The sequence below is a fragment of the Oncorhynchus kisutch genome, linkage group LG6 (assembly GCF_002021735.2).
Source record: "Oncorhynchus kisutch isolate 150728-3 linkage group LG6, Okis_V2, whole genome shotgun sequence".
In the NCBI taxonomy this organism is placed as follows: domain Eukaryota; kingdom Metazoa; phylum Chordata; class Actinopteri; order Salmoniformes; family Salmonidae; genus Oncorhynchus; species Oncorhynchus kisutch.
In genome coordinates this window covers 6103297-6123296 of record NC_034179.2, presented here as the reverse complement: position 1 = coordinate 6123296, position 20000 = coordinate 6103297, and the positions used below count along the sequence as shown (strand labels likewise).

The 20000-nt window shown below is 47.4% G+C and overlaps 1 protein-coding gene across 1 annotated transcript in view; it reads right to left on the bottom strand.

The window, feature by feature from the left end:
* dcc (DCC netrin 1 receptor) overlaps nucleotides 1-20000 on the bottom strand; it is a 699685-nt gene that overhangs the window by 71922 nt on the left and 607763 nt on the right. The window contains exons 25-26 of the mRNA XM_031825895.1: nucleotides 19499-19618; nucleotides 4172-4339 (exon numbers count right to left, since the gene is read on the bottom strand). Of these exons, the coding sequence (XP_031681755.1) occupies nucleotides 4172-4339; nucleotides 19499-19618 (288 nt within the window). The remainder of the gene's footprint in view (nucleotides 1-4171; nucleotides 4340-19498; nucleotides 19619-20000) is intronic.

Sequence of the window (20000 nt, the reverse complement as noted above, 5' to 3'; positions counted from 1 at the left end):
ACTGTTCCCCAGGCCCTGAACAAGGCAGTTAACCCACTGTTCCCCAGGCCCTGAACAAGGCAGTTAACCCACTGTTCCCCAGGCCCTGAACAAGGCAGTTAACCCACTGTTCCCCAGGCCCTGAACAAGGCAGTTAACCCACTGTTCCCCAGGCCCTGAACAAGGCAGTTAACCCACTGTTCCCCAGGCCCTGAACAAGGCAGTTAACCCACTGTTCCCCAGGCCCTGAACAAGGCAGTTAACCCACTGTTCCCCAGGCCCTGAACAAGGCAGTTAACCCACTGTTCCCCAGGCCTTGAACAAGGCAGTTAACCCACTGTTCCCGGGCCTTGAACAAGGCAGTTAACCCACTGTTCCTTGGCCGTTACTGTAAATAAGTATTTGTTCTTAACTGATTTTTTTTTTTAAAGAAAGTTAGGAGTGCTGCCCTCTGTAATCTCATCCTGAGAGACCCAGAGTGCCCTACTCCCAGTAACCCCATCCTGAGAGACCCAGAGTACCCTACTCCCAGTAACCCCATCCTGAGAGACCTAGAGTGCCCTACTCCCAGTAACCTCATCCTGAGAGACCCAGAGTACCCTACTCCCAGTAACCCCATCCCGAGAGACCAAGAGTGCCCTACTCCCAGTAACCACCTGAGAGACCCAGAGTGCCCTACTCCCTGTAACCACATACTGAGAGACCCAGAGTGCCCTACTCCCAGTAACCTCATCCTGAGAGACCCAGAGTGCCCTACTCCCAGTAACCCCATCCTGAGAGACCCAGAGTGCCCTACTCCCTGTAACCCCATCCTGAGCGACCCAGAGTGCCCTACTCCCAGTAACCTCATCCACCCACTCTGAACCAGACCCATGTGCCCAGAACCCTAGAGTGCTCCCTGTAATCTCATCCTGAGAGACCCAGAGTGCCCTACTCCCAGTAACCCCATCCTGAGAGACCCAGAGTACCCTACTCCCAGTAACCCCATCCTGAGAGACCTAGAGTGCCCTACTCCCAGTAACCTCATCCTGAGAGACCCAGAGTACCCTACTCCCAGTAACCCCATCCCGAGAGACCAAGAGTGCCCTACTCCCAGTAACCACATACTGAGAGACCCAGAGTGCCCTACTCCCTGTAACCACATACTGAGAGACCCAGAGTGCCCTACTCCCAGTAACCTCATCCTGAGAGACCCAGAGTGCCCTACTCCCAGTAACCCCATCCTGAGAGACCCAGAGTGCCCTACTCCCTGTAACCCCATCCTGAGCGACCCAGAGTGCCCTACTCCCAGTAACCTCATCCTGAGAGACCCAGAGTGCCCTACTCCCTGTAACCACATACTGAGAGACCCAGAGTGCCCTACTCCCAGTAACCTCATCCTGAGAGACCCAGAGTGCCCTACTCCCTGTAACCACATACTGAGAGACCCAGAGTGCCCTACTCCCAGTAACCTCATCCTGAGAGACCCAGAGTGCCCTACTCCCAGTAACCTCATCCTGAGAGACCTAGAGTGCCCTACTCCCAGTAACCTCATTCTGAGAGACCTAGAGTGCCCTACTCCCAGTAACCTCATCCTGAGAGACCCAGAGTGCTCTACTCCCAGTAACCTCATCCTGAGAGACCTAGAGTGCCCTACTCCCAGTAACCTCATCCTGAGAGACCCAGAGTGCTCTACTCCCAGTAACCTCATCCTGAGAGACCCAGAGTGCCCTACTCCCAGTAACCCCATCCTGAGAGACCCAGCATGCTCTACTCCCAGTAACCTCACCCTGAGAGACCCAGAGTGCCCTACTCCCAGTAACCTCATCCTGAGAGACCCAGAGTGCCCTACTCCCAGTAACCTCATCCTGAGAGACCTAGAGTGCCCTACTCCCAGTAACCTCATCCTGAGAGACCTAGAGTGCCCTACTCCCAGTAACCTCATCCTGAGAGACCCAGAGTGCTCTACTCCCAGTAACCTCATCCTGAGAGACCTAGAGTGCCCTACTCCCAGTAACCTCATCCTGAGAGACCCAGAGTGCTCTACTCCCAGTAACCTCATCCTGAGAGACCCAGAGTGCCCTACTCCCAGTAACCCCATCCTGAGAGACCCAGCGTGCTCTACTCCCAGTAACCTCACCCTGAGAGACCCAGAGTGCCCTACTCCCAGTAACCTCATCCTGAGAGACCCAGAGTGCTCTACTCCCAGTAACCTCATCCTGAGAGACCCAGAGTGCCCTACTCCCAGTAACCTCATCCTGAGAGACCCAGAGTGCCCTACTCCCAGTAACCCCATACTGAGAGACCCAGAGTGCCCTACTCCCAGTAACCTCATCCTGAGAGACCCAGAGTGCCCTACTCCCAGTAACCTCATCCTGAGAGACCTAGAGTGCCCTACTCCCAGTAACCTCATCCTGAGAGACCCAGAGTGCCCTACTCCCAGTAACCCCATCCTGAGAGACCCAGAGTGCCCTACTCCCAGTAACCACATACTGAGAGACCCAGAGTGCCCTACTCCCAGTAACCACATACTGAGAGACCCAGAGTGCCCTACTCCCAGTAACCTCATCCTGAGAGACCCAGAGTGCCCTACTCCTAGTAACCTCATCCCGAGAGACCCAGAGTGCTCTACTCCCAGTAACCCCATCCTGAGAGACCCAGAGTGCCCTACTCCCAGTAACCTCATCCTGAGAGACCCAGAGTGCCCTACTCCCAGTAACCCCATCCCGAGAGACCCAGAGTACCCTACTCCCAGTAACCTCATCCTGAGAGACACAGAGTGCTCTACTCCCAGTAACCTCATCCTGAGAGACCTAGAGTGCCCTACTCCCATTAACCCCATCCTGAGAGACCCAGAGTGCCCTACTCCCAGTAACCTCATCCTGAGAGACCCAGAGTGCTCTACTCCCAGTAATCTCATGCTGAGAGACCCAGAGTGCCCTACTCCCAGTAATCTCATGCTGAGAGACCCAGAGTCCTCTACACGTTTTTCGGACCGGGGATGGAAAGAGGTGACCTGACTTATGACTTGTTTCCCCCCTTGATCTGACCATCGTTTACCCACAGTTCAACCCTTCATCTGGGCCTCGACCCTTCATCTGGGCCTCGACCCTTCATCTGGGCCTCGAACTTTCACCTGGGCCTCGACCCTTCATCTGGGCCTCGACCCTTCATCTGGGCCTCGACCCTTCATTTGGGCCTCGACCCTTCATCTGGTTCTCGACCCTTCACCTGGGCCTCGACCCTTCACCTGGGCCTCGACCCTTCACCTGGGCCTCAACCCTTCACCTGGGCATCGACCCTTCATCTGGGCCTTGAACTTTCACCTGGGCCTCGACCCTTCATCTGGGCCTCGACCCTTCATCTGGGCCTCAAACTTCCATCTGGGCCTCGACCCTTCATCTGAGCCTCTCCCCTCCCCTCCTCTCCTCTCCGACACTGAAACTAACCTAATTCCATTTCTGTCTGGGCTCAAAGATTCCCTCTCCTCTTTATTTACAGATATAGGTCAATGAGGCATTAGCCAATTACTGGGTCCTGAATGGCAACCTATTGTTAATATAGTGCACTACATATGACCAGGATCAATAGCAGGATAGGGTGCCATTTAGGTCCCAGGCCCAGTAATTGGTTAATACATTTTGACCTCACCATGGTTGCTCATAACACAATGAGTGAGTGAGTGAGTGAGTGAGTGAGTGAGAGAGAGAGAGAGAGAGAGAGAGAGAGAGAGAGAGACAGAGACAGAGACAGAGACAGAGACAGAGACAGAGACAGAGAGAGAGAGAGAGAGAGAGAGAGAGAGAGAGAGGACAGGGATAATGACGAGTAAGTGTCTGTTAGGGGAACTGAGACTAGGGGCAAGAAGAGAAAGAAGAGAGTTGGAGGAGGAGCAGCGAGATGGAATGAAAAGGAGGGGAGGAGAGAGGAGGAGGACAAGGAATGACAGGGAGGGACGGAGACAGGAGGAGGAGATGGAAAGACAGGGAGGGACGGAGACAGGAGGAGGAGACGGAATGACAGGGAGGGACGGAGAGAGGAGGAGGAGATGGAATGACAGGGAGGAACCCAAGAAACATGGAGATAGAGAGAAACGGAATGACAGGGAGGGACGGAGAGAGGAGGAGGAGACGGAATGACCGGGAGGAACCCAAGAAACATGGAGATAGAGAGAAACGGAATGACAGGGAGGGTATAATGGACTGACTCCTACCTGCTGCGTAGCATCGGTCCACAGTGAGGCTGGGGAAGGGCATGGGTCTCAGGGTGAACTTGGGGTGGGTGGTCAGAGTACCATGGTTGTACCCGCAGGTGGGCGAGGGCAGGATGCCAGGGTACTGACTGCTCTCCAGAATTGGCACTGGGATGGCACTGACAACAGCTAGAAGAGAGAGGCGAGGAGAGACGGGATGGGAGGAGAGAGGGGAGGAGAGACGGATAGTAGGAGAGACAGGTGGAGAGACAGGAGGAGAGACAGGAGGTGAGACAGGAGGAGAGACAGGTGGAGAGACAGGAGGAGAGACAGGAGGTGAGACAGGAGGAGAGACAGGAGGAGAGACAGGAGGAGAGACAGGAGGAGAGACAGGTGGAGAGACAGGAGGAGAGACAGGTGGAGAGACAGGTGGAGAGACAGGTGGAGAGACAGGTGGAGAGACAGGTGGAGAGACAGGAGGAGAGACAGGTGGAGAGACAGGAGGAGAGACAGGAGGAGAGACAGGAGGAGAGACAGGTGGAGAGACAGGAGGAGAGACAGGTGGAGAGACAGGTGGAGAGACAGGTGGAGAGACAGGAGGAGAGACAGGTGGAGAGACAGGTGGAGAGACAGGTGGAGAGACAGGAGGAGAGACAGGTGGAGAGACAGGTGGAGAGACAGGAGGAGAGACAGGAGGTGAGACAGGAGGAGAGACAGGAGGAGAGACGGGTGGAGAGACAGGAGGAGAGACAGGAGGAGAGACAGGAGGAGAGACAGGAGGAGAGACAGGTGGAGAGACAGGAGGAGAGACAGGTGGAGAGACAGGTGGAGAGACAGGTGGAGAGACAGGAGGAGAGACAGGTGGAGAGACAGGAGGAGAGACAGGTGGAGAGACAGGTGGAGAGACAGGAGGAGAGACAGGTGGTGAAATTAAACGACAGGCATTGCTATGACTACGCTAAACATAAACTACAAATACCACTCTTTAGCCGTTTAGAGGCCAGGGAAACAAAGTGTGTTTTTATTATCTAACCCCTAGTAAAACTGTTTCTAAAATGATCTAGTATCATGTATTAGTGACAGTGACAGTTTATATGATCACTTAGCGACACAGTGGTGCTGTTTGCTCAGCATGGCTAATTAACTGTCTTTCTATTAACACCAATCAAAGAGTTTCTTACTGAAGAGACTAAACGGAACCCCTTGAAACATCTCAAGCGGTAGCACCTCATGTCCAGTAAGATGGCACCCTATTCCCTACAGTGAACTACATTTGACAAGGCCTCTGTTGAAAAGTAGTGCACTATATAGGGAACAGCATGTCATATATTTTAACCAAACCTTTTTCAACATGGAGCTAGACAGACAGACAGACAGACAGCCAAGACTGGAGTCTGGAGAACTAGCGACTGACTTAGCCTTGACCTTGAGAAGTGTCCTGAGGGCTCAGAGAAGGGAGTGAAAGAGGATGTAGGAAGGGAGGGAGAGAGGAGGGCGATGGGCTGTTAAAATGCCTGGGGTACTCCGCACACACAGAGAGATCCCTATCTCCTAAACTGCCAACGACCTGGAGGGGAGAATTGCAGAGAGAAAGAAAGAGAGAGAGAGCGAGCGAGAGCGATAGAGAGAGAGATAGCGAGCGAGAGAGAGAGAGCGAGAGAGAGAGAGGGAGCGAGCGAGCGAGAGCGAGAGAGAGAGAGAGAGAGAGAGAGAGAGAGAGAGAGAGAGAGCGAGAGAGAGGGAGCGAGCGAGCGAGAGCGAGAGAGAGAGAGAGAGAGAGAGAGAGAGAGAGAGAGAGAGAGAGCGAGAGAGAGAGAGAGAGAGAGAGAGAGAGAGAGAGAAAGAAAGAGAGAGAGAAAGAAAGAGAGAGAGACAGAGAGACAGAGAGACAGAGAGACAGAGAGAGAGAGAGGGTCCTTTGAACCGCTGATGTAGAAAAATGATTTATGTATGTATATATATTTATGTATAAATCTGACTGATTGGCAGATCATTGCACATATTGATCCTCTGTCCGATGGAAGGTAATGAACTCTTGACATCTATGTGTATGCAAACGTGTCAATTCATGTGTCTATTCTCGGCTAGCCGGGCCTGGTATCTAATCAGGCAGTTGATTGGTTCTGTCTGTCCTGGACCTGCGATGATGTGCAATGTATAGTAAAATTACTAGGTCAACAATGTTGATTTTGTCACAGCACTGTTGCTGGGTAAACATTTGGTTTGTATGAAGAGATGGTGTCTTACTAGTCCTCAGTCCAACAGAATTAAATGGAAACATTACTTTTATGTATTTCTATGTACAGTCCACTATGAAGAGATTTTACTATTTCTGAAGAGGTTATAACTCGGGTAACTTTCCCCCAATTCCCTGGTTTTCCAGAAATACCGATTTAAGGTTAACCAGATTTCCTGCATATTCCCGCCTGAAAAACTCCATCAATCCTAAACTCTGTTTGAAAATTCATATTGACTGCAACTACCTGTACTATGTGTGATATGAATCGAGTGTATAGTATGCTTGTTGGTCATAGTATGGATAAGGTTCCCGGATGTCGTACTACATTCGCCAAAATACGAAGTAATCAAGCAGTGGACACAATTTTTTGTGTTTTTATGGCCCATAATGAAATTCTTCCTAAAAAGGGGGCGTGGCTTCACAACAATGTCTGAAAATATGCAGCTGAAGTCCGACGAGAGAGGATACAAATTCATTGCTTTAACTAATTATGACAAAATGTGAAGAAAATGTTGAGCAATGAGATAAAATAAAGACTTTTCAAATAAGTATTTATTTTTAAATAACATTACGCTGCACGTTATGATGGCTGACAATATGTTGTAGATATATATAGTATAGAGTATGTATATAGTATATAGTATATAGTACATACTCATTAAGTACATACTCATACCGTATGTTAGTACGGGTATTCATTAAGTATGTAGGATACAGTATGTTAGTATGGATATTCATTAAGTATGTAGGATACAGTATGTTACAGTATGCTAGAATGGGTATTCATTAAGTATGTAGGATACAGTATGTTAGTATGGGTATTCATTAAGTATGTAGGATACAGTATGTTAGTACGGGTATTCATTAAGTATGTAGTATACAGTATGTTAGTATGGGTATTCATTAAGTATGTAGGATACAGTATGCTAGTATGGGTATTAATTAAGCATGTAGGATACAGTATGTTACAGTATGTTAGTATGGGTATTAATTAAGCATGTAGAATACAGTATGTTTGTACGGGTATTCATTAAGTATGTAGGATACAGTATGTTATAGTATGTTAGAATGGGTATTCATTAAGTATGTAGGTTACAGTATGTTAGAATGGGTATTCATTAAGTATGTAGAATAGAGTATGTTAGTATGGGTATTCATTAAGTATGTAGGATAAGGTATGCTAGTATGGGTATTCATTAAGTATGTAGGATACAGTATGTTAGTACGGGTATTCATTAAGTATGTAGGATACAGTATGTTAGTACGGGTATTCATTAAGTATGTAGTATACAGTATGTTAGTATGGGTATTCATTAAGTATGTAGGATACAGTATGTTAGTATGGGTATTCATTAAGTATGTAGGATACAGTATGCTAGTATGGGTATTCATTAAGCATGTAGGATACAGTATGTTACAGTATGTTAGTATGGGTATTAATTAAGTATGTAGAATACAGTATGTTTGTACGGGTATTCATTAAGTATGTAGGATACAGTATGTTATAGTATGTTAGAATGGGTATTCATTAAGTATGTAGGTTACAGTATGTTAGAATGGGTATTCATTAAGTATGTAGAATAGAGTATGTTAGTATGGGTATTCATTAAGTATGTAGGATAAGGTATGCTAGTATGGGTATTCATTAAGTATGTAGGATACAGTATGTTAGTATGGGTATTCATTATGTATGTAGCATACAGTATGTTAGTATGGGTATTCATTATATATGTAGCATACAGTATGTTAGTATGGGTATTCATTATGTATGTAGCATACAGTATGTTAGTATGGGTAATCATTAAGTATGTAGGATACAGTATGCGGGTATTCGAACACAGCTGTAGACATGATAACGTCTCTAGTCACCTCCTTTAATGCCCCCTATACTGTACAGTATGCGGGTATTCAAACACAGCTGTAGACATGATAACGTCTCTAGTCACCTCCTTTAATGCCCCCTATACTGTACAGTATGCGGGTATTCAAACACAGCTGTAGACATGATAACGTCTCTAGTCACCTCCTTTAATGCCTGCTTTAACGTTGCCTCCTCAGCTATCCAGGGCAGAAGTCATAATCTGTCTGGATTATCAGATTAGTATCAGATTCAACAGCTCAGTCACAGACAATCACAGATTACCAAGGGAAAACCAGCCATGTCGCAGACACGACGTCTTTCCCTCAGACAAGCTAAACATTTTCTTCGCCTGTTTGGAGGATAACATAGTGCTACCGACGCGGCCCGCTACCAAGCACAGTGGGTTCTCGTTCTCCGTGGTCGACGTGAGTAAGACATTTAAACGTGTTAACCCTCGCAAGGCTCTCGGCCCAGACGGCCTCCCAAGCCATGTCCTCAGAGCATGCGCAGATCAGCTGGCTGGAGTGTTTAGGGACATATTCAATCTCTCCCTGTCCCAGTCTGTTGTACCCACTTGCTGCAAGATGTTCACCATTGTTCCTCTACCAAAGAAAGCTAAGGTGACTGAACTAAATGGCTATCGCCCCGTAGCACTCACTTCTGTCATCATGGAGTGCTTTGAGAGGTTAGTTAAGGATCATATCACCTCCACCTTATCTGTCACCCTAGACCAACTTCAATTTTCTTACCGTCCTAATAGGTCCACAGACGATGCAATCACCATCTAACAGCACACTGCATTATCCCATCTGGACAAGAGGAATACCAACGTCAGAATGCTGTTCATTGACTACAGCTCAGCCTTCAACACCATAGTACCTTCCAAGCTCATTATTAAACTGGAGGCCCTGGGTCTGAACCCCGGAACCCCGCCCTGTGCAACTGGGTCCTGGGTCCTGGACTTCATGTCTGGCCGCCTCCCAGGTGGTGAGGGTAGGAAACAACACCTCCACTTCGCCGATCCTCAACACAGGGGCACCTCAGGGGTGCGTGCTCAGTCCTCTCCTGTACTCCCTACGTGGCCACGCATGCCTCCAACTCAATCCTCAAGTTTTCAGACGACACAACAGTAGCAGGCCTGATTACCAACAATGACGAGACGGCCTACAGGGCCCTGGCAGAGTGGTGACAGGAACATAACCTCTCCCTCAAAGTAAAAAAAACGAAGGATCTGATCGTGGATTTCAGGACTCAACATCGACGGGGCCGCAGTGGAGAAGGTGGAAAGCTTCAAGTTCCTCGGCGTACAAACCACTGATGATCTGAAATGGCCCACCCCCCACAGACAGTGTGGTGAAGAAGACGCAACAACCTCAGGAGGCTGAAGAAATTTGTCTTGGCTGCGTAAACCCTCACAAACTTTTACAGATGCAAAATTGAGAGCATCCTGTCGGGCTGCATCACAGCCTGGTACGGGAACTGCTCCGCCCACAACCACAGGGCTCTCTAGAGAGGGGCAAACCACCTGCCCTTCAGGACACCTACATCACCCGATGTCACAGGAAGGCCATAAAGATCATCAAGGACAACAACCACCCGAGCCACTGCCTGTTCACCCCGCTATCATCCAGAATGTGAGGTCAGTACAGGTGCATCAAAGCAGGGACTGAGAGACTGAAAAACAGCATCTATCTCAAGGCAATCAGACTGTTAAATAGTCTTCATTAGCCGGCTACCACCCAATTACTCAACCCTGCACCTTAGAGGCTGCTGCCCAATATACATAGACATGGAATCACTGGTCACTTTAATAATGGAACACTGGTCACTTTAATAATGGAACACTGATCACTTTAATAATGGAACACTGGTCACATTAATAATGTTTACATACTGCTTAACTCATCTCATTCGTATATATATTGTGTTCTATTCTACTGTATTTAGTCAATGACACTCCGACATTGACCAATCTAAAATGTACATCATTCTTAATTCCATTATTTTACATTTGTGTACTGTTGTGAATTGTTAGATGCTAGAAACTCAAGCATTGCTACACCCAAAATAACATCAGAAAAAACGTGTATGTGACCAATACAATTTGATTTGATTAGGACTAAATGGGTCTACAGAGTCAGACCCAGATGATTCATCCAATTAAAATGACGTTAGTCATATTGGCGTCATTGTGTTATGTCAATATGCTAGTCACGATGCACAGCTATCTGAACTACGAACTTAGTTAGTCACGATGCACAGCTATCTGAACTACAGACTTAGTTAGTCACGATGCACAGCTATCTGAACTAAGGACTTAGTTAGTCACGATGCACAGCTATCTGAACTACGGACTTAGTTAGTCACGATGCACAGCTATCTGAACTATGGACGTAGTTAGTCACGATGCACAGCTATCTGAACTATGGACTTAGTCACGATGCACAGCTATCTGAACTACGGACGTAGTTAGTCACGATGCACAGCTATCTGAACCATGGACTTAGTTAGTCACGATGCACAGCTATCTGAACCACGTACTTAGTTAGTCACGATGCACAGCTATCTGAACTACAGACTTAGTTAGTCACGATGCACAGCTATCTGAACTACGGACTTAGTTAGTCACGATGCACAGCTATCTGAACTACGGACTTAGTTAGTCACGATGCACATCTATCTGAACTACGGACTTAGTTAGTCACGATGCACCGCTGTCTGAACTACGGACTTAGTTAGTCACGATGCACAGCTATCTGAACTACGGACTGAGTTAGTCACGATGCACAGCTATCTGAACTATGGACTTAGTTAGTCACGATGCACAGCTATCTGAACTACGGACTGAGTTAGTCACGATGCACAGCTATCAGAACTACGGACTTAATTAGTCACGATGCACAGCTATCTGAACAACGGACTTAGTTAGTCACGATGCACAGTTATCTGAACTATGGACTTAGTTAGTCACGATGCACAGCTATCTGAACTACGGATTTAGTTAGTCACGATGCACCGATATCTGAACTACGGACTTAGTTAGTCACGATGCACAGCTATCAGAACTACGGACTTAATTAGTCACGATGCACAGCTATCTGAACAACGGACTTAGTTAGTCACGATGCACAGCTATCTGAACTACGGACTTAGTTAGTCACGATGCACAGCTATCTGAACTACGGACTTAGTTAGTCACGATGCACAGCTATCTGAACTATGGACGTAGTTAGTCACGATGCACAGCTATCTGAACTATGGACTTAGTCACGATGCACAGCTATCTGAACTACGGACTTAGTTAGTCACGATGCAAAGCTATCTGAACTACGGACGTAGTTAGTCACGATGCACAGCTATCTGAACCATGGACTTAGTTAGTCACGATGCAAAGCTATCTGAACCACGGACTTAGTTAGTCACGATGCACAGCTATCTGAACTACAGACTTAGTTAGTCACGATGCACAGCTATCTGAACTACAGACTTAGTTAGTCACGATGCACAGCTATCTGAACTACGGACTTAGTTAGTCACGATGCACAGCTATCTGAACTACGGACTTAGTTAGTCACGATGCACAGCTATCTGAACTACGGACTTAGTTAGTCACGATGCACCGCTATCTGAACTACGGACTTAGTTAGTCACGATGCACAGCTATCTGAACTACGGACTTAGTTAGTCACGATGCACAGCTATCTGAACTACGGACATAGTTAGTCACGATGCACAGCTATCTGAACTGCGGACTTAGTTAGTCACGATGCACAGCTATCTGAACTACGGACTTAGTTAGTCACGATGCACAGCTATCTGAACTACAGACTTAGTTAGTCACGATGCACAGCTATCTGAACTACGGACTTAGTTAGTCACGATGCACCGCTGTCTGAACTACGGACTTAGTTAGTCACGATGCACAGCTATCTGAACTACGGACTGAGTTAGTCACGATGCACAGCTATCTGAACTATGGACTTAGTTAGTCACGATGCACAGCTATCTGAACTACGGACTTAATTAGTCACGATGCACAGCTATCTGAACAACGGACTTAGTTAGTCACGATGCACAGTTATCTGAACTATGGACTTAGTTAGTCACGATGCACAGCAATCTGAACTACAGATTTAGTTAGTCACGATGCACAGATATCTGAACTACGGACTTAGTTAGTCACGATGCACAGCTATCAGAACTACGGACTTAATTAGTCACGATGCACAGTTATCAGAACTACGGACTTAATTAGTCACGATGCACAGCTATCTGAACAATGGACTTAGTTAGTCACGATGCACAGTTATCTGAACTATGGACTTAGTTAGTCACGATGCACAGCTATCTGAACTACGGATTTAGTTAGTCACGATGCACAGATATCTGAACTACGGACTTAGTTAGTCACGATGCACAGCTATCTGAACTACGGACTTAGTTAGTCACGATGCACAGCTATCTGAACTACAGACTTAGTTAGTCACGATGCACAGATATCTGAATTACGGACTTAGTTAGTCACGATGCACAGCTATCTGAACTACAGACTTAGTTAGTCACGATGCACAGCTATCTGAACTACGAACTTAGTTAGATCTGAATGCTCTTCCTTTCATAACACCCTCTTTTGGCACCCTCCTTTGGCACCCTCCTTTGTCCTTTGGCACCCTCCTTTGGCACCCTATTTCCTTTATAGTGCACTACTCTGACCAGGGCCCTGGGAAAAAGGATGTCATTTGAGACACATCCTGTGTCTAAGGAACGAGTCACATTAGAGGACACTAACTAAGGAGTCCTACTAATTAGGTCCTTATTAGTGAATAAAACACAAACAGACAGAAGGATATTCAGCAACTATCTACACAAATAATAATCATAATTAAACAATCCTGAAAATTCAAAAGAAGCTTCTTCTAACAGGAACCCCTGGCTGGCGAACGAAGCCAACTGAAATCTATTCCACTTGTTCTCCTTAGCTCCTTCTTGACGATGAAAGAGTGGAGCACTTGTTCTCCTTAGCTCCTTCTTGACGGTGAGAGAGAGAGAAAGAGAGAGAGAGACTTGAGGCAGTGGTAATATATGCAGTACCCTGCGGTTCTTCTCTGAGTGTGAGACGGTGCCTACAGTAGCCTAGCAGCGTTAACCACTAAGCACTACTGAGCCCACTGGGACCCAGGTAGGTGAAGGATGTGAACCAGGGGAATCATCAGATTACCCCCGGAGTAGATGGGGCCTAACCCCTCCTCACCCCTCCTCACACCTCCTCAGCCCTCCTCACCCCTCCTCACCCTTCCTCAATCCTCCTCACCCCTCCTCAGTCCTCCTCACCCTTCCTCACCCCTCCTCACCCCTCCTCACCCTTCCTCAATCCTCCTCACCCCTCCTCCCTCCTCCTCAGTCCTCCTCACCCTTCCTCACCCCTCCTCACCCCTCCTCAACCCTCCTCAACTCTCCTCACCCCTCCTCACCTTTCCTCAACTCTCCTCACCCCTCCTCAACCCTCCTCAACCCTCCTTATCCCTCCTCATCCACATTACCTCTCCTCAACTTCTGATGAGAAGGATAAGGAAGGGGGAGGTGGGGTGAGGAGGAGGGGAATGTGATTGATGGGGATGTGCTGAATGCGGAGTAGGTCTCTCCCTCTCTCGATTGAATTCAAAGGGCTTTTTTGGCATTGGAAACATGTCTCCCTCGCCCTCTCCCTCTCCCTCTCTCTCTCTCTCACTCTCTCTCGGTCTCTGTCTCCCTAGGGAGTCTGAGATGTGAGGAGGCCCTTCCTTCTCTCTCTGTCTCTGTCCCACTAGGGATCCGGAGATGTGGAGGCTTTCATGTGACTACTGGAGAGAAGAGAGGTGAGGGATGAAAAGAGAGGGAAGAACAGGGGCAGAGAAGAGAGAGGACAGAGAGAGAGCGAGAGAGAGAGATACAGAGAGAGAGAGAGCGAGAGAGAGAGAGAGCGAGAGTGAGAGAGAGCGAGAGAGAGAGAGAGATACAGAGAGAGAGAGAGAGCGAGAGTGAGAGAGAGCGAGAGAGAGAGATAGATGTCTGGTAATTACCCAATGTGCTACTAACAGAGAAGGAGGGAGAGGAAGTTGTCAAGGAGATTGATGTTCCAAGATGGAGTAGCAGATCGGACGTGTGTTTGTCTTGTCCATATGTTAATTAGTCTGTAAATATGTTAATACGTAAATATGTTAATTCGTCTGTAAATAGTCTGTTTTTCATTTTTTTCATACATATTTTAATTTCACTTTCCATCTACGGACTAAATATACTTTCCTGCAACCCACCTCACCCAATGTGGTACCGATCTGCTATTTTTATTCCTTATAACTGGAACCTCCAACAGGAGCTAGCCATCTAAATAGCTACTACTGCTGGCGGTGGCTTCACCTTTAGCTCGGACACCAGCCAGCTTTAGCTCGGACAATTACCTGCCAGTCTGCACAGGGCGATATCAACCCACAGCATATTGGACTGCTTTTCTCAACACGTCACCGTATTCCTGATGTAAGCTCGAGACCATTACACCGGATCATCGCAGCTAGCTAGCTGCAACCAAGTGGCTACTGTTGGCTAACGCCTCTGTCCCGAAGCAAGATCCAGTTAGCCTTTGAGCTAGCCTCGAGCTAGGCCAATCTCCCGGCCAGCCAACGGAGTATCCCAGCTAATTCTTGGGCTACAATACCTCTTTTGACAATTGGCCTTTATTGTCACCTCGGAGCCCTGCCAATCCATCACGACTGATCTTCCAACGTAACTGTAAGATGTGGTTTCAAAAAGTATTTTCCGTTGCGATGTCGCCAAAGACCCATTTGCTATCCCCGGCTCGCTAGCTTTCTGAATGCCGTGTCTCCAGCTCGCTAGCTTTCTGAATGCCGTGTCTCCAGCCTGCTAGCTTTCTGAACGCCGTGTCTCCAGCCCGCTAGCTTTCTGAATGCCGTGTCTCCAGCCCGCTAGCTTTCTGAACGCCGTGTCTCCAGCCCGCTAGCTTTCTGAATGCCGTGTCTCCAGCCCGCTAGCTTTCTGAATGCCGTGTCTCCAGCCCGCTAGCTTTCTGAACGCCGTGTCTCCAGCCCGCTAGCTTTCTGAATGCCGTGTCTCCAGCCCGCTAGCTTTCTGAATGCCGTGTCTCCAGCCCGCTAGCTTTCTGAACGCCGGGTCTCCAGCCCGCTAGCTTTCTGAACGCCGGGTCTCCTGCTCGCCTAGCGTGGAAGTGACTACCAAACGGCTCCCTGACTCACCTATTGCTGCTCTTTGGACCCTATGATCACAGCTGATGCCTGCTGATCTGTTCATTAACACTGTACCTCAATTTGTCTATCTGTCGGCCCCAGCCTCGAACTCAGGTCTTGTGTGTACCTAACTGACCCTCTCTGCCCATTCATTCCCATTTACCGTTGTTGCCTTAGCTCTCCCGACCAACACCCATGATTGCTTTACGCCTCTCTCTAATGGGGAGTACTGCATTGGCATCGAATACCTTGTCTACTGCTGTTTCGGTTACTTATTATTATTATTATTGTTTTATTTCGCTGTAGGAGCCCCAAGTCCCGCTCAACATGCGTTATTTGTCCCACCCCCCCATGCATGCGGAGACCTCACCTGGCTTAACTGGTGCCTTCAGAGATGCAACATCACTCATCATCACTCAATGCCTAGGTTTACCTAGGTTTATCACTATAAAATGCTCCCTAAAATACTTCAGCAAGCAAGCCTTTCTAACCGACCTGGCCTGGGTATCCTGGAAGGATATTGACCTCATCCCTTCAGTAGATGGTGCCTGGTTGTTCTTTAAAAGTGCTTTCCTCACCACCTTAAATAAGCCCAGTTCAAAAAAGGTAGAACTAAAAACGTATATAGCCCCTGGTTCACTCCTAACTTGACTTCCCTTGACCAGCACAAAAACATCCAGGGGCGTACTGCATTAGCATCGAATAGCGATATGCAACTTTTCAGGAAAGTCAGGAACCAATATACACAGTCAGTTAGGAACGCAAAGGCGGGCTTCTTCAAACAGAGATTTGCATCCTGTAGCATTAATTCCCAAAAAGTTCTGGGATACTGTAAAGTCCATGGAGAATGAGAGCACCTCCTCCCAGCTGCCCACTGCACTGAGGCTAGGAAACACTGTCACCACTGATAAATCTACGATAATTGCTCATTTTAATGAGCATTTTTCTACGGGCAGCCATGCTTTCCACCTGGCTACCCCTAACCCCAGCCAACAGCTCTGCACCCCCGCAGCAACCTTCCCAAGCCCCCCCCACCACTTCCCCTTCACCCAAATCCAGATAGCTGATGTTCTGAAAGAACTGCAAAATCTGGACCCCTACAAATCAGCTGGGCTAGACAATCTGGACCCTTTCTTTCTAAAATTATCCGCTGCAATTGTTGCAAACCCTATTACTAGCCTGTTCAACCTCTCTTTCGTATCGTCATATCCCTAAAGATTGGAAAGCTGCCGCGGTCATCCCTTCAAACTTTTGCAAACCTATATCCATCCTGCCCTACCATTCTGAAGTCTTCGAAAGCCAAGTTAACAAACAGATCACCGACCATTTCCAATCCCTCCGTACCTTCTCCGCTATGCAATCTGGTTTCCGAGCTGGTCACATGGGTGCACCTCAGCCACGCTCAAGGTCCTAAACAATATCATAACCGCCATCGATAAAAGACAGTACTGTGCAGTCATCTTCATCGACCTGGCCAAGGCTTTCGACTCTGTCAATCACTGCTTTCTTATCAGCAGCCTCAATAGCCTTGGTTTCTCAAATGACTGCCTCGCCTGGTTCACCAACTACTTCTCAGATAGAGTTAACTGTGTAAAATCGGAGGGCATATTATCCGGACCGCTGGCAGTCTCTATGGGGGTGCCACAGGGTTCAATTCTCGGGCTGACTCGTTTCTCTGTATACATCAATGGTGTCGCTCTTGCTGCAGGTGATTCTCTGGTCCACCTCTACGCATACGACACCATTCGGTATACATCTGGCCCTTCTTTGGGCACTGTGTTAACTAACCTCCAAATGAGCTTCAATGCCATACAACACTCCTTCTGTGGCCTCCAACTGCTCTTAAATGCTAGTATATCTAAATGCATGCTCTTTAAATGATTGCTGCCCACACCCGCCCGCCAGACTAGCACCACCCTGGACGGATCTCACAACTCTCACAACTACAAATACCTAGTTGTCTGGCTGGACTGTAAACTCTCCTTCCAGACTCACATTTAGCATCTCCAATCCAAAATTAAATCTAGAGTCGGCTTCCTATTTCGCAACAAAGCCTCCTTCACTCATGCTGCCAAACATACCCCTGTAAAACTGACTATCCTACCGATCCTTGACTTCGGTGATGTAATTTACAAAATAGTCTCAAACACTCTACTAAGCTAATTGGATGTAGTCTATCACAGTGCCATCCATTTTGTCACTAAAACCCCATATACGACCTGTATGCTCTCGTTGGCCGGCCCTCGCTTCATATTCGTCACCAAACCCACTGGCTCCAGATCATCTATAAATCTATAAATCTTTGCTAGGAAAATTCATGCCTTATCTCAGCTCACTGGTCACCATAGCAGCATCCACCCGTAGCACGTGCTCCAGCAGGTATATTTCAGCTTCCAACACTACTCAGCAAACTGGATGCAGTCTATCACAGTACCATCCGTTTTGTTACCAAATCACCTTATACCACCCACCACTGTGACCTGTATGCTCTCGTCGGCTGGCCCTTGGTACATATTCGTCGCCAGACCCACTGGCTCCAGGTCATCTATAAGTCTATGCTAGGTAAATCTCCACCTTATCTCAGTTCACTGGTCACAATAACAACACCCACCCGTAGCACACGTTCCAGCAGGTATATCTCACTGATCATCCCCAAAGCCAACACCTCATTTGGCCGCCTTTCCTTCCGGTTCTCTGCTGCCAATGACTGGAACGAATTGCAAAAGTCACTGAAGCTGGAGAATTATATCACCCTCACTAACTATAAGCATCAGCTGTCAGAGCAGCTTATCGATCATTGTACCTGTACATAGCCCATCTGTAAATACCAACTACCTCATCCCCATATTGTTATTTTTCTTTGCTCTTTTGCACCCCAGTATCTCTACTTGCACATCATCATGTGTACATCTATCACTCCAGTGTTTAATTTATACATTGTAATGATTTTGCCACTACGACCTATTTATTGCCTTACCTCCCTAATCTTACTACATTTGTACACACTGTATATAGACTTTTCTACTGTATTATTGACTGTATGTTTGTTTTATTCCATGTGTAAGTCTGTGTTGTTATCTGTGTCACACTGCTTTGCTTTATCTTGGCCAGGTCGCAGCTGTAAATGAGAACTTGTTCTCAACTGGCCTACCTGGTTAAATAAAGGTGTTCTCAACTAGCCTACCTGGTGAAATAAAGGTGTTCTCAACTTGCCTACCTGGTGAAATAAAGGTGTTCTTAACTAGCCTACCTGGTGAAATAAAGGTGTTCTCAACTAGCCTACCTGGTGAAATAAAGGTGTTCTCAACTTGCCTACCTGGTGAAATAAAGGTGTTCTCAACTTGCCTACCTGGTGAAATAAAGGTGTTCTCAACTTGCCTACCTGGTGAAATAAAGGTGTTCTCAACTTGCCTACCTGGTGAAATAAAGGTGTTCTCAACTAGCCTACCTGGTTAAATAAAGGTGAAATAAAAACAAAAAATAAACAGAGGAGGGAATGGAGGAGGAAGAAGAGGAGGAAGGGAGGATGGAGGAGGAAGAAGAGGAGGAAGGGAGGATGGAGGAGGAAGAAGAGGAGGAAGGGAGGATGGAGGAGGAAGAAGAGGAGGAAGGGAGGATGGAGGAGGAAGAAGAGGAGGAAGGGAGGATGGAGGAGGAAGAAGAGGAGGAAGGGAGGATGGAGGAGGAAGAAGAGGAGGAAGGGAGGATGGAGGAGGAAGAAGAGGAGGAAGGGAGGATGGAGGAGGAAGAAGAGGAGGAAGGGAGGATGGAGGAGGAAGAAGAGGAGGAAGGGAGGATGGAGGAGGAAGGACAGCCTACTCAAAGTGTGAGCAGGATGGCTAACAGCCAGACAGCAACTATTTGGGAAGATGTTTTTTTCATTTATTTTAAATTTGTAAATTGAACCTTTATTTAATTAGACAAGTCAGTTAAATGACGGCCTACCCATACCCTCCCTTAACCCGGACGACGCTGGGCCAATTGTGCACCACCCTACGGGATGTCGACACTTACGGGTGTTGCTGGGCTGAGAGTCCATGGGATCATCAGCTTGGTACGTGTCGCCCTCCGGGCAGCTAGGGAGCGCTCTAACGTAGAGATGCAGCTGGAAGCCTCGTCATTGTCCACACCTACAACATAAATGGATCGTACTGCATTACTAGACAGGGCTCCGTTGAAAAAATCTATTGTTATATCAATGAGATTTCACCTCACTATAACAGAACAAAGAGATACAGATGAACCAAAGAGATTCACCAGCAACATCCCAAGGTGAGGAAAAGCGTAGAATTGTTTTCACGCCAGATGGTTTTATACTCAGTATTAACTTGTTCCTCTGAATAATCCTTCACATCTTGATAAGAAATCAATAGGCTACAATTTCTTCATAGAATATTAATGATTACCATTCAGAGAGACTAAAGATGTAACTGGCAACTTTAGTTAAGAGCTACGTTTCAATAGAGAGACGAAGATGACGATAGAAGCAAGTTACTTTCCCCCTCTTTTGTT